The sequence below is a fragment of the Megalobrama amblycephala genome, linkage group LG14 (genome assembly GCF_018812025.1).
Source record: "Megalobrama amblycephala isolate DHTTF-2021 linkage group LG14, ASM1881202v1, whole genome shotgun sequence".
NCBI classification, from domain to species: domain Eukaryota; kingdom Metazoa; phylum Chordata; class Actinopteri; order Cypriniformes; family Xenocyprididae; genus Megalobrama; species Megalobrama amblycephala.
Genome location: NC_063057.1, coordinates 5,683,397 through 5,706,376, shown reverse-complemented (window position 1 = coordinate 5,706,376; position 22,980 = coordinate 5,683,397). Strand labels below are relative to the sequence as shown.

Below are 22,980 nucleotides of genomic sequence, written 5' to 3'. Positions count from 1 at the left end.
GCCTGTACACACACACACACACACACACACACAAACAATAACTACAGCAGACACAGCAATCGCCTCTCCTCTGCCATCTCTGATTTTTCAAGCATGAACCCGCGGAGCATCATGGGTAAAATATTCCAGACGTCGCCCTAATCCACCACAAACCACAGTCAAACAAAACGGGGAGGGAGAAATCATTTGAAGGTGAACGAAAGGCACCTGAACCAAAATGATTCGCCACTGAAAACGAATCTTCAATCATTCATGTGCATTCACAGCGTGGCACACACACAATCTCCACTCACTTGTATTGTTGGTGGTCCTTGGTGCTGCGGGTTTTGGCCATGAAGCGTTCGGCGAGCTTCTCCAAGTTGCGTGAATATTCGCTCTCGATCTCGGCTTTCTTCCTGAAGAAATCCTGCAGGTCCTGGAGGAGCTGAACCCGCATATCCGTCTGCTGCTCCAGACATTTCTGCTGCTCCACTAACTGAGACCGTATCTCTGCTCACACACACACACACACACACACACACACACACACACAGACACAAAATGATGTTAACTAATTAACAACGGCCATTCAAAACGACAGTGTTTCATGCTTAATGACAGCTGCTGTGTAACTGACATCACATGACACGTTCGGGAGTGACTTGAACACAATGTGGGCACTGATGGGTGAAGTTGTGCTCTCTGAACTAGAGGTTTTCCTCCTAATAAGGCTGTCTGGATTCTTCCTTAACAACACACTGGTTATCACACTCACTGCCGTTGCCAAGACAACAGGTAGTGGAGTGGAGTATCCCATGGGATTAGTGTGCGTGTTTAAATGGAAAGAGGTATTCAGTATTCTCCATCCTAGTTCTCATCTCCACTTCTTCTCAAACTCCTCCTTTTCCTTAAAGGAATAGTTCACTCAGAATTAATAACCTGCATTCATTTACTCACCCTCACGTCCTTCCAAACCATCTCTTCTTTCCATAAAAATGCAGTGGATAGTGACTTGCTTTTTGACTCATTTCAAAACAGAAGCAAATGTATCATAAAAGTAGTCATGTGCTTATGTAATTCTTACGGAAGAGGATTAGGGCCAAGCAATAATAAAAAAATAAAACCATCTCGAGATTAAAGTTGTTAAATTTCGAGAAAAAACTCGTTAAATTTCGAGAAAAAAGTCGAAATAAAATGTTGAGAATAAAATCATTAAATTACGAGAAAAAAGTCGTTAAGTTACGAGAACAAATTCGTTAAATTACAAATTTGTTCTCATAATTTAACGACTTTTTTCTTGTAATTTAATGACTTTATTCTCATAATTTAGTGTTTATTCTCAAAATTTTATCTCAACTTTCTCAAAATTTAACAACATTTTTCTCATAATTTAACAAATTTGTTCTCAAAATTTAACAACTTTTTTCTCGTAATTTAATGACTTTATTCTCAACATTTTATCTCGACTTTTTTCTCAAAATTGAACGAGTTTTTTCTTATAATTTAACGAGTTTATTCTCAACATTTTATTTAGACTTTTTTCTCGAAATTTAACAAGTTTTTTCTCGTAATTTAACGAGTTTATTCTCAACATTTTATCTCGACTTTTTTCTTGTAATTTAATGACATTTTTCTCATAATTTAATGAATTTGTTCTCGTAATTTAACAACTTTTTTCTCGTAATTTAATGACTTTATTCTCAACATTTTATCAACTTTTTTCTCGAAATTTAACGAGTTTTTTCTCGTTATTTAATAAGTTTATTCTCAACATTTTATTTCGACTTTTTTCTCGAAATTTAACGAGTTTTTTCTTGAAATTTAACAACTTTAATCTTGAGATGGCTTTATTTTTTTATTATTGCTTGGCCCTAATCCTCTTCCGTAAATTCTTCTTTAGTGGTGTTATTTTAGTATTATTTATATACTATTAAAGTTTTGAATTAGCTTTTATTTTTATTTTCAGTTATTTTAGTTACTTTTTGTGCTTTATCTTAAACTTATTTCATTTAGTTGCCAGGGTAACATTTTTAATTTTCACTTAAATCTAATATTTATATTGTATTTTACTTTTATTTCAATTAACAAAAGCATCAGTTTTAGTTAATGATAATAACCCTGTTCTGAAGACATACGATAGCTTTGTGTGAGGAACAGTCTGAAATTTAAGCCTTTATTCACTGATAATGTACGGCCCTGTTTACACCTGGTATTAAGATGGGTTTTGGTCGATCAGATCACAAGTAGACGAGGGAGACACGTTCCCGTTTACACCTGGTGTTTTAATCTGTCTCTTTTGTCCACTTTCAACCACTTCTGTCCTGATTTCTTCTAGGGGAGCATCTATGGGAAGGTAAATGTATGGCCTTTTTCAGATCTTTCAATCTAATGGACAAAACAAGCTCACGCAATTAACATATGAACGCACCCGGAGACAATGGAAAAACATACAGAGAGCATCAGCTTTCGTTTCTGCTCTGACAGCCACAAAACCAGCCAAACGCTGTGAACGTGTGTTAGAAATCAGGAATGGTGAGAAAACATTGTGCTCGGTACGTTTTTCGTCTTTAAACCAAACTTGGGTCTTCAGCCGACAAAGTTTCAGTCGACAAATCCCGTCTGGTTGGCGAGCTTCCCATACTGTTTACGCATTAAGTCAGTAGGCGGAGAGTAGGTGGTCTTTTGTGGCTGTTCGAACACATTCACCCACATGAGCATTTACACTACAAAAGCAATCCGGACAAATGCATTTTTCGACTACCTCTGGAAATGGTTGAAAATGGACAACCTCAAAATGTTTTAGACCGTTTACGCCTATTTAGCATCGTCCACTTGATCCGATCAACCAAAACGCTGATTTTTCATTCCCAGTCCATTAGATTTTGTCTTGTTCCAGTGTCTATAGGCTATTTTTTCCAATTTCCACACACACGGTACTTCAGATCTCCATTTACAGATTTCTGCTTGCTGTTTTTATTAGATAATTATATTCTGTGGGACATTCTCCCGCTTCCCGCATTCAGCAACTGAAAACTCCGAGTCCGTGCCGCACTCTGTTGCGTCGGTTCCCACGGATTAGTGATCGGTCAATCATAAATTATTTAAATCTTTAATATGATTCAGGAATAACGAGTTGTCTCAGAGAGTGAGTCGTTCATTTTGTTTTGACCTCACATGTGCAACATCCTATAGGTTCTGGACAGGCAACAGAAATGATTAGTTTACATCTCAAGCAGTGTTGCCAAGTCCACGGTTTTCCCGCAGAATTGGGCTACTTTAACACTGTTGCTGCAGGTTGTTTTTCCATGTTATTTGGAGTTGCTTCAACCCACGGACATGATATTTAGCCCCTGGAATGTGAATTTTACCAGGGGAACACCGCCAAAAAGCGGATTATACTAACTGAAATATAAGTGCAGAAGTCATAAGGACAACTTTTAAGATACTTCTACAGTGTTTTGCACCCTTTTTGAAGCTTAAAAAGATTCAGTGCCCGTTAACTGTAATTGCATGGAAATGAGTGTGTAAAACAGCCATACGGTTTTGAAACAGGGCCACAACAATATTGTCCCGTAGGACAATCCTTCCAAAATATTCAGGGCGATATGGCTTTTTGATTCTTACATTTTGTACCCGCAATCCTGAAACTGCCTTGGTTTTTAAACACCATGAGGATGAGTAAATAATGACAGAATTTTCATTTTGAGAAGAATTATTCCTTTAATAACTGCTTTTAATAACAACACTCCCTTGTTCCCCTTCACCAGCTCGCTCGCTCCCTCCTTTTCTTCTCCCTCACACTTTTCCCCCTCTCTTTCTCTCTCCACAGACCAACTGTTTAATGTCACACTGCCTCTCCAGCTCGAAATAACAGATGAGACAGCAGGCTTGGCGTGAGCTCTGTGTGGGTGTGAGTGTGTGTGTAGGAGGGTGGGAGGGACTGTGAGAATTGGAGACATGTAACGTGTGTGTGTGTGTGTGTGTGTGTGTGTGTGTGTGTGTGTGTGTGTGTGTGTGTGTGTGTGTGTGTGTTTGCGTGTTCTGCATCAGTGATGGTGGCATGGTGAGCAAGGTGACTCTTTTGATACAATATAAGAAACGCCTGAAATGCAGCAGAGAATCAGAGGTGCTATATATATATATATATATATATATATATATATATATATATATATATATATATATATATATATATATATATATATATATATATATATATATATATATATATGTGTGTGGCACTGCTTGCTGCAAGTGATGCATGTGTGATGCATATCATGAAAAATAACTTTTTCCATGTTTAAGTGCTATAATTGAAACCCAGAAAACGTGAAACAGGACAACCCGGTAACTTTGTTTTGGTAAGCCTTTCTCTGCAAGCATGTAAAAAAACAAGCTGCTCAGATTTCGCCGCACAAGTGATGTAGAAAGAAGATCTTATTATAATATTACCGCCCCTTAATCTGCATGTTTCCACCCACAGCGCGACAACAGTGTACCAGTTCTAATGCCATGGCAAAAGTTCGAGCAAAGTATGTTTACAAACCCCAAAATTTACATAAACCCTGCCCCTGGGAACATGCAACAAAGGGGGTGAGGCCATGTTGGGCTGCTTTAGAGAAGAGGAAGTGTTGTAGTAGAGTGTTGTTGCCGTCATTTTACGCCGGACTGATTCACAAACGACGATCAATTCAATGCTGGATTTGCACAAAAGATTAACATGACGGCACATGCTAGTTGATGAACTGAATCAACTCCACAGCAACTACATAAATTCATCCACTAAACATTTAGAAACGTCCAGTTTCATTCTAAAAGTTGTAACTTCTTCCTGAGTCTCTCCATCAGTGTCGACTCCAGTTTGAACAATGTAAGGCTGAACACCGTTACTGACAATCCTCATTTTGTCTGCGTGAGATTATCCAGCTTTGTTGTTGTTGAGCAACCGAAGCGAGAGCTGTTAAAGCTCCGCCCTCTTCTGGAAAGTGGGCCGGAGCAGCAGCTCATTTGCATTTAAAGGGACACACACAAAAACTGTGTGTTTTTGCTCACACCCAAATAGGGGCAAATTTGACAAGCTACACTCTAAAAAATGCTGGGTTAAAAACAACCCAAGTCGAGTTAAAAATGGACAAACCCAGCGATTGGGTTGTTTTGACCCAGCTGTCAGGTTGAATCTTTAACCCAACCTGCTGGGTAGTTTTATTTAACTCAACTGATGTTTAAAAATTACTTTATTGATCACTTAAAAATGAACCCAAAATAGGTTGGAAAATAAAATTTATTAATATGTTTAATTAATAATAATTAAATAATAAACATGTATTAAATTGCTTTTTAATGAATGTTCACCTTTTGATTATTATTGTTGCCTCTAGTAATTATGTGTCTGATTTTTAATTTCCAACCTACATTTTAAGCCAGCCATATAGTCATTTTTAAACAATAGTTGAGTTAAATAAAACTACCCAGCACATTGGGCAAACATTTAACCCAACCGCTGAGTTAAAACAACCCAATCACTGGGTTTGTCCATATTTAACCCAACTTGGGTTGTTCTTAACCCAGCATTTTTTAGAGTGTATAATAAATGATCTGTGGGGTATTTTGAGCTGAAACTTCACAGACACATTCTGGAGACACCAGAGACTTATATTACATCTTGTGAAAAATAGGTCCCTGTTAAAGCTAAAGTGTACATTTTTTAAGCACTTTATTTTTATATGCAGAGACAATTACACTCTTAGAAGAAAAGGTTCTATAAAGAACCTTAAAGGGTTCTGTCAGGCGCTTTAAATGTAGAACCTTAAAGGTTGAATAGAGAAATCAAATATTCCTTGATCTTTTGACATATAAGAGGTCATTGTAATATAAAAAAAAAATCCTGTAAGTTTCAGAACTCCTTTGTTAGTACAAAAACGGCTTTTATTGAAACCAAGCTCAGAAAATGACTCATTTTTGCTTGCGGTGGGTTTGGTGGGGGGGGGGGGGATTGGGGGTAAATGCCTCCAGTGGATGTGATTGGATATGGTTGGCTATGACTGGTTCACGCGATCAATCCTGCCTCTTGTTTTCTTCATGCGTATTCCGCGTTTGCGAATCAGTCTGAATGAACAAAATGATGGTGTTAATAGGAAGACTAATTAAAAAGTAAATTAACAGCTCAGCCACTTAGATATCACCGCTTTATGTAACGCCCAAATCAAACTTCAAAAACATGACTGGTTTCAGCTTGGTGAAATTAAAGGTACGTCTACATGTCTGTTTACTGAGCTTGTTGACTGATGATCCGAAAATAAGTTTAATATTAAAAAGAACAGCTGAGCATCAGTTCAAAAATAATGTGTTTATATAACATTAATAACAATGTTAATGTAAAAATACAAAATAGAATTGTATTTCGTTTCTTCAGTTTCTTTTATTTTTTGATGTAATGTAAAGTAATGTTTATTCAACCAGGAAAATGTGACAACATTAAGTGTAACTGGGACATGAATTTACATTTGATTTGTTAAAAACATTAAATAAATGAGGACTTTGCCTCCTCATTTCAGAACACCACTGCACATATACATACAGTATATATGTGTGTATGTATGTGTCTAACCTGAGCAGAGATCCTAATCTTAAAATAGACAATTGCATGCAGTCTTTTACTAGTCCAGATGTCAACAATGCTGTTCTCAAGAAAATCTCATGGGAGAAAACATCCGACTGCAACAGAGCGCATCCTCACATGGGCCGTCCCCTGCCTCCACTCATGTTGATGCTGGAAACACGCTCATCTGTCATCTGGACAATGTGCATTCAGAGTATCCATGCAGGTTTCTAACCAGTTATGAACAGCTGACTGGCAAAAACCAGCTTGAAACAACTGCAGAACTGGAAGTGAATTAAAACGGCACCAAAACTACAAATAAATAGACAGTGACTCATTTCCACAATCCTTTGAAGCACAAAACAGGCAGACAATGTTAATTAAAACAACTTAAAAGCATCTGAAACATGTTTGTCCATGTGGATGGAGTGGAAAAATATAAAATACCCAAGGTTGGTGTTTGCAAGGATGTTAAAGGATTAGTTCACTTTCAAATAAAATTTTCCTGATAATTTACTCACCCCCATGTCATCCAAGATGTTCATGTCTTTCTTTCGTCAGTCAAAAAGAAATTAAGGTTTTTGATGAAAACATTCCAGGATTATTCTCCATATAGTGGACTTCAATGGTGATAGGACATACAGCGTAAGCTTTTTGAAGAATACGAAAGTGCGGTTTTGGCGGAAGCACGTGCATGGCGATCATTTGTGTTTATAAAGCATATACATTTACATTTTTTTCCGAAAATGAGCAATCGTTTCTCTAGATAAGACCCTTATTCCTCGTATGGTATCGTTTAAAGCTCTTTGAAGCTGCACTGAAACTGTAATTTTGACCTTCAACCGTTTGGGCTCCAGTGAAGTCCACTATATGGAGAATAATCCTGGAATGTTTTCATCAAAAACCTTAATTTCTTTTCAACTGAAGAAAGAAAGATATGAACATCTTTGATGACATGGGGGTGAGTAAATTATCAGGAAAACATTTTTTTTTTTTTTTTTTTGAAAGTGAACTAATCCTTTAATATGGACATTTAGCAAGATGAAAAACTAAACTATAACAAACTTGCTGGTTCACAAAAAATAAACTGGTGTAATGTTCACACTTTGTTCCACTCACTACTATAAAAATAATTGGCATTTATAATTTTTCCCATTTTTGTCTTCACAAGTCGTTGTCTATCTCATATTTGACCTTTGAACTTGTGACCGCGGTGAGCATGTCTGATACCCTGCGGCATGCGCCCGACCCAGACTGTCTCCATGGCAACAAGGCTTCTGCTCAGCAACCTGAGAGCGTGAGGAGTGTGCAGGCATGCTGTACAGCAGCACCACACACACACACACACACACACACACACACACTCACATGATTTATAAAAATGGGAACTCAAACCACAATGGCACCAAAATACACATGTATGCCCTCAACAAAAATAAAAATATCCTATTTATGAGCAAGAAAGGGAACTCAGAGTTTTATTCCCTAAAAAACATACGTCACCATGTGAAACACTATTCTGCCACTTCCCATTTATTTTCCATTTCTGCTTAGACTTCTAATTGGTATCTTCTCCTCTCATCCCTCTCCAGTTTATCTAAAACATTGCTGGTTTGCTTAATCATAAACGTATATATATATATATATATATATATATATATATATATATATATATATATATATATATATATATATATATATATATATATATAAATATTATATATATACACACATACACATGATTAGTCGCGATTAATCACATTCAAAATAAAAGTTTGTGTTTACATAATATGTGTGTGTACTGTGTATATTTATTTTGTATATTTAAATATATATATATATATACACATATATCATTCATATTATATAAAAATATAATATGCATGTATATATACATACAAACTTACAATAACATATATATACATATATATATATATATATATATATATATATATATATATATATATATATTTGTTTTTTTTGTTTTTGTCTTTTTTAACTAGTGAGAACCAGGAAAATGTCCTCAGTAGTCTGTTGTCATAATATTTAACTATATAAGTGAAGACATTTGTCCCTCACAACTATAGCTGAATCTGTACACATATCCACATACATATATTTACACACAGATGGAGTGAATGTTTTTTTGTTTTTTAATAAAAAGTGTCAAGGAGAAGTCAACATTAGGTGAGGCTTCATCCAGTACACAAGACACAACAAATGTAATCAAGCGCTTACGGATCCAAGGACAGGAGATACGAACAGCTATGTGTAAGGACTAAACAGACAGACAATGACTCAACACCAGACCAGACCTACTGTAATTGACCTTAGTCACGCAATATTTAATTCGACACAAATGAAAATTAGGTTATGAGGGCTAGACATGCAAAACATTAAAATGTTTATTTTAAATACAACATCTACCCTGATTAAGCTCCGTTAGCTCATCTCTATTACTTTAAACGGAAATAAGTCTTGAGATAATCTGAAAAACAAGCCTGGCTAACTAAGCTTTTAGCTTTAAACCCAAGAGTAAAGGCAAAGACAGGCTTTAAGACCCACAATCCTTATTGTAAGTACTGCAGTATATGTGGTCCTCTACGCTGTGGTCTTAAATAGATTACTGGATCGATATCTATACTTGATTAATGAGACTTACAGGGCTGCTGTTATAAATACATGCAGTGGGTGGCTGAGAAATCTGTCTGGTCTCGAGTCTGATACAAAGAATTCGGTTTTGACCAAATTAGCTATTTGTTCGCTGTCTATTCTTGAACAGAGGAAGTGAGGCCATATGCTGTTTCCAATCATTATTTTGAAACATGAGCAGGGCTGACGATGTTACACACACACAACTCACAATAACACACTTCTACAAGTACACTCACAAAGTGGACATCTGGTCCCTGTCCACCTCTCAGCTTTTGCCATCATCTTACTTGTGTTACAATACCACATGCGCATTTATTTCACTATCTAAAGGGTTTTTGCCTACTGTTTTATGAATATTGCATATTTGGACGAGCTACTAATTAGAATGTACTGCTTTTTTCAAACTAGGTCAACATTGAAACCAAGAAAAGTTTTTTGCTAAACTGACATCACAATTGGTTTTCTCTGATTTGGAGCCTTTTTATTTGAAAAGTGTATGCAAAGTGACCCACATTTGATTTTTGGTCGTGTTTACACCTGGTATTAAGATGCATTTTGGTCGATCGGATCACAAGTAGACGAGGGAGACACATTCCCGTTTACACCTGGTGTTTTAATCCGTCTATTTTGTCCACTTTCTATTTCAACCACTTCAGTCCTGATTTCTTCGAGGGCAGGGTCTATGGGTGGGTAAATGTATGGGCTTTTTTCAGATCTTTCAATCTAATGGATGAAATAAGCTCACGCAATTTACATATGAATGCAAAAGGAGACGACAGAAAAACATACAGAGAGCATCAGCTTTAGTTTCTGCTCTGACCGCCTCAAGACCGGCCGAACGCTGTGAGTGTGTGTTAGAAATCAGGAATGGTGAGAGAACATTGTGCATGGTACGTTTTTCATCTTCAAACCAAACTTGGGTCTTCAGCCGACAAAGTTTAAATCCTGTCTGGCTAGCGCGCTTTCCATATTGTTTACGTGTTAGGTCAGTAGGCGGAGAGAAGGCGGTCTTTAGTGGCTGTTTGAACACATTCGACCACATGAGCATCTACACTATGAATCTGGTCAAATGCATTTGACCGGATCAAACGCGTCTTCGACTACCTCTGGAAATGGTCGAAAGTGGACAAGCTGTGGACACACCTGTATTTAGCGTCGTCCACTTGTGATCCCATCGACCAAAATGCATCATAATACCATGTGTAAACCGGGCGTTTAACCCTTGAAAATGTGTACAATTTAACAATTTACTCATGGAGCCACATTGAGTAATAATCTGTGTATCTTTAAATTAAGTGCTTTTTAGCATTTTTGAACTGTCCCCGTTGGCATATAATGCAAGAAAGATTTCTAAAGTCAACAGATTTTACTAATAGACCTACCAATCTCTGTGTAAAAATAAAATAATTATGCTGCCAAAAATTGTCATTTTGATCCCCCTCTACAAAACAGAGAATTACTCCGTGACATTTAATATTTTGGCTTTCATCACAATTTATGTTTGTCTTTCTTCAGAGAAAATATAATCTTAAAGGGTTTCTTCACCCAAAAATGAAAAATTCTTTCATTAATTACTCACCCTCATGTCGTTTTACACCCGTAAGACCTTCGTTCATCTTTAGAACACAAATTAAGATTTTGTTGATGAAATCACCAACACCTTCAAGGTCCAGAAAGGTACTAAAGACATGGTTAAAACAGCCGATGTGACTGCAGTGGTACAACCTTAATGTTATGAAGCGACGAGAATACTTTTTGTGCGCAAAAACAAAACAAAGTAACTACTTTATTCAACAATTTTTCCTCATCCCTGTCAGTCTGTTATGCAGTTGGCGCAGTGAACGCATTACAGAGCTTCCATGTTTACGTTCAAACGTTGGCTTAGTATTGGCCGAGGCTGTGTTCACGTGAGCACCACGATGCAAGCGTGTGATGCTGATGCGGGAGCCGGCCAATAATGAGTCGGCGTTCGGACGTAAACATGGAAGCTCTGGAATACGTTCACTGCGCCAACTGCATAACGGTTAAGGCTGAACCACTGCAGTCACGTCGACTGTTTTAACAATGTCTTTAGTATCTTTCTGGTTATATTGCCGTCTATGGACGTATACCTCTCGGATTTCATCAAAAATATCTTAATTTTTGTGTTCCGAAGATGAACGAAGGACTTACAGGTGTGGAACGACATGAGGGCGAGTAATTAATGGCAGAATTTTTATTTTTGGGTGAACTAACCCTTTAAGCAACAATTTGAGCCAGGAAATTTTCCGAAATTTCGTTGATTTGACACGAAATGACCCAGCATTGTGTGTGTACAACACAGTTCAGTTGCAGGTCCATCTCAACAGAGCCAGTTCACGTAATCAAATGCCAAGAACAATATTTATCTCTTAACCCTTGTATAATGTGCAGGTCAATTTGATGTTAATTTCACTGGGAATCGAATGCATGATTTTGGCATTGCTAGCGTCATGCTCTACTATTTGTGCTTCAGGAAAAACATTTTTTTAAATAAAAATAAAAATTCAACATTTTAAATAAAAAAGTTACAATACTGTTTATAATATTCACATTTGTATTCATAACAAATGGTTAAAAAATAGTTTATTTGTTTAAATTGTTTATTTTTCTTGTAATGTGTTAATACTGATTTTACCTGATATTTTGTTGTCAGTGTTCTTCGTGAGTTGTACTGAATCCAAATAGGGTAAATTTGACCCACAACATAAAAATCATACCCAGAATTCGAACATAATACAAGGAGCAGGACATTTCTCATTATTTCATACTGTAAAAACCCAAAATGTCGTAATTTAAAATATGATGTAGCGAGAGGATGTGGGCGCTCAAAACCCCAAAACTGTTCCTGTGAACGGATGATGAATTTTGGAAAATCTGAAGTAGCTATAATACATGACAAACCACTAAAAATGCTTCTTTAATCTGTGCAACCCGTTTTATGTCACTTTGCATTCACTCTGAACATTTATTGTGAGATGTTTGGACTCTCCTGCTGTGTGACTCTAAACGAACAGATGAAATGCCTTGTAGCAGTGTGGATCCCCTGAGCTGCAATAAATCTGATTCATACAGTCACTCTAGGCAGAGGAAGTACACCAGCGAGTCAGTCTGCGGCCTCGGACAATGATGATGTGTGTGTGTGTTTGTGGCTTTGGACTGGACGGCAGCCAGAAGTGCAGCCTGACATCAAATCTCATGAGAATAACAGACTAAAACGCAGCATTATGGCAATGTCACACTGTAAGACATCAATTCATTTTCTCCATCTTTGTGCATTTTCTTTGGAAAAGACTAAGCCTTGAATGATAACACACTGTGCACATGCTGATACACTATCGCTATCACTAGATGAAATGAGGGTGGGGCTTACAGTAGTTTCTAGATGCATGTGCAAAGCTTTTGTACAACACAAGCTCCCAACAGGACAGAAAAAGCCACTCGCTCGAGTGCCGTTTCTTGCTGATGAAGCAAAAATATTTTGTGTAATGCGCGCACACACATACACACACACACACACACACCAGTGTTTTCCACATTAAACTGACTCGCTTTGAATCACCATAAATGTGTAGATCAATTTGTGTGTATGTGTGTGTGTGTGAGTGTATCTGCAGGTACAGTCAAGGTCATGTGCCTTGCTTTCCTTCTAACTTCCTCCCTCAGAGAAAACCATTTCCTGTGCGGACGCTGACAATCTCCAGCAGGAAATTTTTTTTAAAGAAACTATTTTTTTTGAGCGACATGAAATTTCAAAGCAATCATACACTGAAAAAAATGTGTAGTCGTAAATTTCAAAATGAATTCCAAAGAAACAGTAAGTAACATTAAATTAGAAGAGAAATTCTGATGTAGAAAGACTGAAATAGTACTATAATCTTGCTAAAATCTCCAATATACTCCAATAATCAAATTTTTACAACGTTTTTACACATAGTAATAAATACCCATGTTTGGGTCAAATATGGACAAAATTTTACATTTTAAATTAAATTTTTAAACCCAATGGTTGGGTTTGTCCATATTTGACCCAAACATGGGTTTGAAAAAACCCAGCATTCTTAGAGAGTACACTCTTTAAAAATAAATAAATAAATAAAAGGTTCTTTAAAGGATCTTTACATGTAGTAACAGTTCTATTTAGAACTCTCTCGTCTTGAAGAACACTTTTTATGGATGGCTGTAATGAGTAATGAGGTGACTTTGACAGTTACAGATTTGAAAAACAAAAAGGCGGGAAAAAAGAACCCTAAACTTTTCTTTTTTCCCGCCTTTTTGTTTTTCAAATCTGTAACTGTCAAAGCCACCTCATTTCTGATTTTCTGGAGCTCAGCAGCGATCTAATTACACAGACTGTCAACAGGTAAATTATTTCTTTCTTAAAATGCCTATAAATTTTAACTTTCAAGTTGTTACTGGTTTCAGTACTTTTTCTCTTTTTAGTTTAACAGAACATGTAAGTGTGAGCAGCTCTGTTCAGTCGAGGATACTTATCTTCTCCACGAAGTAACAGAGATATTGAATTTATGATCCATATTAGATTTTTTTAAAATTACTTTATGCATAAACATACCCAGTCATAAAAAACATTATAGCTACCAAGCCTTTATATCACTTTTTCCTTTTAACATTGTAAAGGGCTCACAATGTCCATTTTTGCTCATTTTGACCTTCAAAAACATAAATGCGAACCATTTCTCTTAATATGCGCATTTAAACATGACACTTTTTAAACATTAAAAGAAAATTAAGCATGTCTGAATGGCAAATAAGTGTGTGTCTGTTATATCAGAGAACAGCAGCGCTGTCCCTTATGACCATAAATCACTCATCTGTCTCAATCCATCCTTAGCCACACTACTGTATGCCACACACACTGCCGTACGTGCGGTCCATACTAAACAGCACTGCTGCGGCAGGAGGATTCCCTGATCTTGCTCCCTGACACACACACACAGAGCCAGATACCCATCGCTTCCCCATTGGACATTCACACACAGACTGGTGGTTGAGTATCCATGGAAACATGTACAATGCAGCAAGAGCCTGTTGAAGAAGGAGTGTACCTAGGCGCGCATTTGACGTCCATATGTTCATCCATCTTGGCCATGCGAGCACTAATGCAGCGTCCCTGATACTACACCAATCTATCAGCATGCCTTGAGTTGCCTAGAGACCACCCTCACTCTCACCACCATTGGCCAATAGTAGCTGAGACGACAACTCTGCCCCTTACATTTAAATATGGTGCTTCAGATGTCCTTTTCCACCTTTTTTCTAAAACATTTTCCCATTTTATGGTCTAAATGAGCCATACACCTTCACCAGTTGGAGCGCTGGAGACAGGGGTTGCCATGGAGCCTGTGCGATGCTGCCCCCCTCCCTATTCATTTCATCGATTACACACTGTTAAACGAGTGCGCGTGCACAAACGGCCGCCCTGCTGTAAGGGCAAACAAATGATGCAGGGTGCATTGTATATACTATTATGTTGATAATGCATATCTTGAATGAAAAGAAGCCTGCATGTTTTGTAACTCCCTCCCTTACACCTCCTACTCCCTGCTGGAAATGTTTGTTGTTTTGGAACATGGTAGCTGGTTTCTAGATAGTACAAGGTGGTTATCAGCTGATGAAACAGCCACCTAAAGCCTGTTAGCTGTTTTTTTTTTTTTTTTTTTTTAAATTGGTAGTCAACCATCTAATCTGGTTCAAAAACCATGTTGATCACCTTCAGATGTTTTTTTAGCTGGCTGACCAGCAGCCACATTTCATGCATCATCTAGGCCATCTTGAGCTTGTATGAACAGCTGGTTTCTTATTAACTGGTCAACTAGCAGCTACCATGCTTCAAAAATCATCTTAACCACATTCGGTGTCTAGTTAGTTATAATCTGGTTGACCTGCATTTGGTGTCTAGTTAGTTATAATCTGGTTGACCAGCATTTGGTGTCTAGCTAGTTATAATCTGGTTGACCAACTACCATGTTTCAAAAATCATCTTAACCACCTTTGGTGTCTAGCTAGTTATAATCTGGTTGACCAGCATTTGGTGTCTAGTTAGTTATAATCTGGTTGACCAGCATTTGGTGTCTAGCTAGTTATAATCTGGTTGACCAGCATTTGGTGTCTAGCTAGTTATAATCTGGTTGACCAACTACCATGTTTCAAAAATCATCTTAACCACCTTTGGTGTCTAGCTAGTTATAATCTGGTTGACCAGCATTTGGTGTCTAGTTAGTTATAATCTGGTTGACCAGCATTTGGTGTCTAGTTAGTTATAATCTGGTTGACCAGCATTTGGTGTCTAGTTAGTTATAATCTGGTTGACCAGCATTTGGTGTCTAGCTAGTTATAATCTGGTTGACCAACTACCATGTTTCAAAAATCATCTTAACCACCTTTGGTGTCTAGCTAGTTATAATGTGGTTGACCAGCATTTGGTGTCTAGTTAGTTATAATCTGGTTGACCAGCATTTGGTGTCTAGTTAGTTATAATCTGGTTGACCAGCATTTGGTGTCTAGTTAGTTATAATCTGGTTGACCAGCATTTGGTGTCCAGCTGGTTATAATCTGGTTGACCAGCATTTGGTGTCCAGCTGGTTATAATCTGGTTGACCAGCATTTGGTGTCTAGTTAGTTATAATCTGGTTGACCAGCATTTGGTGTCCAGCTGGTTATAATCTGGTTGACCAGCATTTGGTGTCTAGTTAGTTATAATCTGGTTGACCAGCATTTGGTGTCTAGCTAGTTATAATCTGGTTGACCAACTACCATGTTTCAAAAATCATCTTAACCACCTTTGGTGTCTAGCTAGTTATAATCTGGTTGACCAGCATTTGGTGTCTAGTTAGTTATAATCTGGTTGACCAGCATTTGGTGTCTAGTTAGTTATAATCTGGTTGACCAGCATTTGGTGTCTAGCTAGTTATAATCTGGTTGACCAGCATTTGGTGTCTAGCTAGTTATAATCTGGTTGACCAGCATTTGGTGTCTAGTTAGTTATAATCTGGTTGACCAGCATTTGGTGTCTAGCTAGTTATAATCTGGTTGACCAATTACCATGTTTCAAAATCATCTTAACCACCTTTGGTGTCTAGCTAGTTATAATCTGGTTGACCAGCATTTGGTGTCTAGCTAGTTATAATCTGGTTGACCAGCATTTGGTGTCTAGTTAGTTATAATCTGGTTGACCAGCATTTGGTGTCTAGCTAGTTATAATCTGGTTGACCAATTACCATGTTTCAAAATCATCTTAACCACCTTTGGTGTCTAGCTAGTTATAATCTGGTTGACCAGCATTTGGTGTCTAACTAGTTATAATCTGGTTGACCAGCATTTGGTGTCTAGTTAGTTATAATCTGGTTGACCAGCATTTGATGTCTAGCTAGTTATAATCTGGTTGACCAGCATTTGGTGTCTAGTTAGTTATAATCTGGTTGACCAACTACCATGTTTCAAAATCATCTTAACCACCTTTGGTGTCTAGCTAGTTATAATCTGGTTGACCAGCATTTGGTGTCTAGTTAGTTATAATCTGGTTGACCAGCATTTGGTGTCTAGCTAGTTATAATCTGGTTGACCAGCATTTGGTGTCTAGCTAGTTATAATCTGGTTGACCAACTACCATGTTTCAAAATCATCTTAACCACATTCGGTGTCTAGTTAGTTATAATCTGGTTGACCCGCATTTGGTGTCTAGCTAGTTATAATCTGGTTGACCAGCATTTGGTGTCTAGCTAGTTATAATCTGGTTGACCAGCATTTGGTGTCTAGCTAGTTATAATCTGGTTGACCAGCATTTGGTGTCTAGTTAGTTATAATCTGGTTGACCAGCATTTGGTGTCTAGCTAGTTATAATCTGGTTGACCAGCATTTGGTGTCTAGCTAGTTATAATCTGGTTGACCAACTACCATGTTTCAAAATCATCTTAACCACCTTTGCTGTCTAGCTAGTTATAATCTGGTTGACCAACTACCATGTTTCAAAAAATCATCTTAACCACATTTGGTGTCTAGCTAGTTATAATCTGGTCGACCAGCTACCATGTTTTAAACAATCTTAACCACATTTGGTGTCTAGCTAGTTATAAACTGGTAGACCAACTGCCATGTTTCAATAATAATCTTTACCACATTTGGTGTCTAGCTAGTAATAATCTGACTGACCAGCTACCATGTTTCAAAAACCATCTCAACCCCCTTTAGTTGGTAAAGGCAGCTGACAGCTGGTTTCTAGTTAGGGTAATCCAAGATGTTTATTATCTGTTTGACCACTAACCATGTTCTAAAAACCATCTGGTCAAAGACGGTTTACCAGTTTTAACCAGTGAAAGAATGCTATTAACCAGTTTTAAAACACAACCACCAGCTTAACATGGATTTCCCAGCAAAATTAAGTGGTGTAATATGCTTTGAAATGCAATTCAAATTAAATGAGAAACAATAATGCAATTCAAAGGCATTTTGAAATATTACATTGCCAATACGTTGTAAATGTAACGCATGCACAAGGTTCGTATTAGATGCATTAGATGAGAGACCGTCTCCAGGTACCCATCAGGTGCGAGAGTGTTCTTACCTTTCACTTGGCTCTCATACTCCGTAATGATTTCCTTTTCCTTTTTGCTTTTCGTCGTGTTAGACATGACGCCTGTTTAGTCCAGATCCGCTGGTCCCTTCTGTCTGAAACCTTTCTGCTGCTCCGAGACGCGTCCCTACTGTGCCCGATGCGTCATATCTAACCACAGGTTCAGTGAGTGATCCAGCAGCAGGAAACTGTAGTCCGTAAAGCAAAGCGATGACATTCAACCATGCACATCAATGATTATTAAACCTGCACAGACAAAAGACCCCTGAAAAGTGGCACGTGAACCACAGGGGCGCGTCGTTACAGCCGCATCGCCAGACGCGCAAGAAGGATTGGAGATGCAAGTGGCCGCATCAATATTACGCACAGGTTGAGTGCGCACGCGATTAACAAGAAACACACGCGCGTCTGTAGGTGACAGACACTGTAACTCATCTAAACTCACTCTGAGGTGTGAGAGTATCTGATTGTGTATGCAAAAAATTTTTTGTAGGTGTGCGTGTTTCTCATGCGCGCGCTCTCCACGCTACTGCCAATTGGTGGGCGGGTTGGGGCGTGAGTGCAAGTATGTGTGCAATACATATAAAATTGACAGTCACTCTATTTTTAGGAAAGCTCTATTCCAGTTGTTTCCAGTCCAAGACCTTCAGTACACTGGACCTTGAGAACATTTTGGATGGTTCACTCATTTAACACACCTGATTTGTATTATCGGCTTATTAGTAGATGCTACAAGACCTGAACTGGGTGTGTCAGATGACGGAGAAATCCAGAATGCTGATGCTGGAGTACCTCAAGAGAAACACTGGATTAGATTTCATAGGCTGCTTACCAATAGGGTTGATAAGGTGGCATTTGTTGATGAAAACAGGAAATATGATTCTAACATTCTATTCTAAAGTGAAATTGCAGTAAAAATAAATAAATAAATAAATAAAATTCTGTGGAACCATTAAAGTCTGATAAAACTTTGTTATTGTTGTTGTTTTAAAAACGCAATTGGTCTAGTTTACCACTCAAAGGAGGTATATCTATAAAAATATATACATATTGCCAGGTTTACACCAGGTTGAATGTAACCTTTCCACGCAGCAGCTGTGGAAAGCACCGGTCTGACTTCTGCTGGTGCGACTGTGCAACTACAAAACAGAGTAACAATTTACACAATGGAAAGGCTTCTCAATGACTCCCCCATTCTTCACTTAGACATAAGTGGTTGAATGGTGTAGGAGGCGCTTTATGGGTCACTTATTCACCCTCACACACGATAACAGCGCAGAGTCAGCAGGGGGAGACAGAGAATAGAAAATCAGTGGAACAAATTCTGCGTGACACTGATCTCATGTCAGTTCAATGAGCAAATAGAGAATGGCTATATTGTGTCTATAGGAATACTTTGACAAAAAGATAGTTTTGACATTAATTTGTCACATGTCTAGTTTGATTTGTCTACAGGGTAAAATCAGGTTAAAATAATTAGATAGAGAGAGAATGTATACAAATAGCAAAGCCTGTCATTATAAATTTCTAAATGTTTGCATTGTGACATTATTTTTTGTTACAGTCAAGCACAATCACGAATTCTCATTATCGTTTTTTAGGTTTGAGATTTTCCTGTCAAGAACACACTCAGCATAAACCGGTACCACAAATAGTACCATGATGTATAAATATTTCACACTTTAAGTATATACTTATATTGATTTGATATTGATATCAATAAATATTTTTCTATCATTTTTTTAAAGACATGGTGCTTAAAATGGTTCTATTTTTTCCATTTCAATCATAAAATATGGCCCAGACATGTATAAGATAATTTAATAACAAGTTATAAAATGTTAATTTAAATAGAATTATTGTATAAAAACTGAGCATTTGAATTAGAATCTGACTGCAATGCTTGGGAACAGAATTTGCTTGCTCTCTTTCAAAAAAAAGAAAAAAGAAAAAAATACCTTCTTGTATAACAACAATCTCATTACCGTTTCACATAAATCAACAGGTCATGTGTCGGTTACATAAGATAAAGTGTTCAGTGTGTGTGTGTGTGTGTGTAGTAACATTGACTATGAGGATATTTCTCATTATGTGACACTGATGCAATGTTAACATCCTTAGCAGACTGCATATCTGCTCATTTATGAATTATTGTGGATTATTTGACATAACTAGGGTCGGGAACAAGCTAGTGACACACACACACACGCGTACTGTAAGTACAGGAAATGTATATCTGTTCCAATCACTGAGCACACCCTCACTCTAACGATGCATTTATGGCCACTTAAGTGTATTTTTAGACTTCTGAGGGTCATTTTAGATGATTTAACGGACTCTATATGACGTGGATGACGCTTTTATACTATTTATGACTATAACTGGTTATTATACGAAATGCTCGGCTCTACATAAACAGGACATAAAAGGTGTCTGGTACTCTATGATCCTTGCTGAATTAATATTTGTACTTTCTATACCATTTAAGGGCTAGTAAAGCTTCTGCCCATATTTAGTGGGGTTCTGGAGTTTCTTTAGGGATGTAAGTGACATCAACCTTCAATCCAGCACAAGCCTCAGGACAGAACTAAGCAGCTGTACATGTTCAGCATGTAAAACGGCCACATAAGTTACATTTCAAAATATGTTCTCGTCATCAAACCAGACATTCTTGTTAATAAATGTTGGTGAAACACGTGTTTAATTAATTTGATGAACTACACTACATAACTGAGAGTTATTTCTCACTCTGTTTTGATATATTATGCCCTAAATCAATGAAATGCATACATTTTAAATGGAAGTTTATCTGAGTGAATCGGCTTCTCGAACAAGAAAAAATGAAGGCGGGACTTCATTTTGTACATCAGGAATTCATTGTTGTTTTCTATTGGTGTGATGTCATGTGAGTGACAGGTTGTCTCGTCCTCGCACCACTATAGACCTTATTTACCAGAGAAACAAGCGCGCCGCCATCTTTAGAAAATTGCCTTTGAACTTCCGTTTTTGCGGTAGCTTCTATGGCATCGCTGTTGAAGAATAATTAGCTGGTGAAGTGGATTTACCTGTTGTTGAGTTAATGAAAGTTATCATGAGCATTGTTATGTTTAAAGCAGATGTCTTAACAAATGTCAGTAGACCGGTAAGATTTTAAAATGAGCAGTTCATTCATAAATACGTAAGATCGCTGTGGAAATACAAACCGGAAGTCAAAAGACAACGAGCGCAGCGCTAAAAAGGGGCGGGGCTACATAAGGTCTATAGTATTTCAAAAGAATTTTGATTTCATTCTGACTTTAAGTGAAGTTCGAGTGTGTCTCGGGATTCCCATTCCAGAAAACTCCAAACCTGTGGTCCGCATGGAGGTCGAACATAAAGGGAGCAGACTAAATCAGTTATCTGGTAATCATGAAGTTTCCTGCTAAAGCAAAATGTTCTCAAACTTAAACACTGTGTTTGGACATGGGAAAACATCTGAAGCATCCAGTCAGTAATTACACCGCTCTCATTACAGTCAGACTTAAACATGCATAAACGTTTCCTTCAGTACTGGCTTTCCCGCAATCTGTTCTCCTCTTCAATCCGTTTTTATTTCTCTCCTGAATGTTCTGTTTCTGTCAGACAGAGCCGGAGGCTCTAAAATTATGACGCCGATGATGTGATGTTCTTTTTGCCGCTTTTATTTGGTCACCCACGCACTGGCAAACCTGACAATCATGTTACTGCTTTGAGTGCTGTCAAATGTCTGACATCTGCAATTCTGTGAACAAAACAGAGAAGAGATGACCTCATTTTCAAATACTCGTTTTAAAATACTGTCATTAACTCATCCTTGTATCATTACAAACTTTCTTCCGCTGAACCTCAAAAGAGAAATGATGTGGAATATCCATTCTTCTTTTCTATACAGTCAGGGGGGATTTGAGGGGTCTGTAGTGAGTATACTGTGAATTTTCCTTTTTTCCCTCCCAGCCTCATACTCTAGTCCCAGAGAGACACCCCATAAGCACCATCACACTCACTAATGCATATAGTTTGCATCTGATCTAAGCTACATGTAATTGAGAGCATTCTGAAACAATGCTTATGTGTGTGTTGTCAACATGTCAATTTATTATAAGCAACGTAAGACATTAACAGCCAATGACATTTACAGCTGGAGAGACTGGACTGATTTTCTACTGTTTAGTGTTAATCACCATCTAACTCAGCCAGTTAAGATGTACATTTAGTCTTAGATATGATATGAATATGGTCCCTGAATCATAGGTTTTATCAGCTGCCAATTTTCAATGCACTTTTAAGAGTGCAAGTTGCAACTATTATTAACAATAATGGAAAGATGAGGCTTATCAGTATGTCACAATATCACCCTGTTTGCACCATTTCCTGCCAGTCTGTCATCATAGTTATGCATTTCGATTCACAAGCTTGCAATTCGAGTCAATGTCAGTTATTTTGGATATACTGTATATCAGGTAGGTGACAGTAGCCTACATGGCAAATTTTCTCAAGAAACTAATGCTGTATAATACACATGGGAATCAGTTGGTACTACATTAATATTTAAGCTTAAAATGAACCAAATTTGTATACAAACTTAAATTACACTAAAGAAAATGTTTATAATAATAAAGTTATAATAGGCCTACTAACTTTTTCTTTCTACTCTGATTCGTTTTTTAAAATATAAACATTGAAATGGTGGCTGTCAACTTTATGGATTTATTCAAACATGCATAGGCTATTGAAGAACATTTATAATTGATATGTAATATGGTGCATATATTTAGCTAAACGCTCCTCCCTAGAGTTCATTTTTTCTGGCTATTGAGTTTATGGTCAGTATGTTTGTTCTGAGGTAGCTAAATGTGGCGTTACATTTGTTTGTTTACTAGCTTTTTTATTACCATCTTTCCGCGGACATCAAAATATAAAAAGGACAATACGAACACCATAAATGTAGTCCATTCAACTTGAGCGCTAAACGCCCAGTCTTTTGAAGTCATATGTTTATTAAATTTTAATTTAAGTTATTATTCACTGGTGGATATTCACATTTGGGGCATAAACCATGTTTGATGTCAATGACACCAGCGGCATTGTGTGTCAACATCAGTGCCTGACCTCACAAATGCTC

The 22,980-nt window shown here is 37.4% G+C and overlaps 1 protein-coding gene across 3 annotated transcripts in view; it reads right to left on the bottom strand.

Moving 5' to 3' along the window:
• The window catches only part of srgap1b (SLIT-ROBO Rho GTPase activating protein 1b), a 50,611-nt gene extending 32,109 nt beyond the window's left edge, over window positions 1-18,502 (bottom strand). For all 3 annotated transcript variants that reach the window (XM_048154905.1, XM_048154906.1, XM_048154907.1), the window contains exons 1-2: window positions 17,832-18,502; window positions 294-489 (exon numbers count right to left, since the gene is read on the bottom strand). In XM_048154905.1, the coding sequence (XP_048010862.1) occupies window positions 294-489; window positions 17,832-17,898 (263 nt within the window). In that variant the 5' untranslated portion in view covers window positions 17,899-18,502. The remainder of the gene's footprint in view (window positions 1-293; window positions 490-17,831) is intronic.
• Between the last annotated feature and the right edge of the window lie 4,478 nt (window positions 18,503-22,980).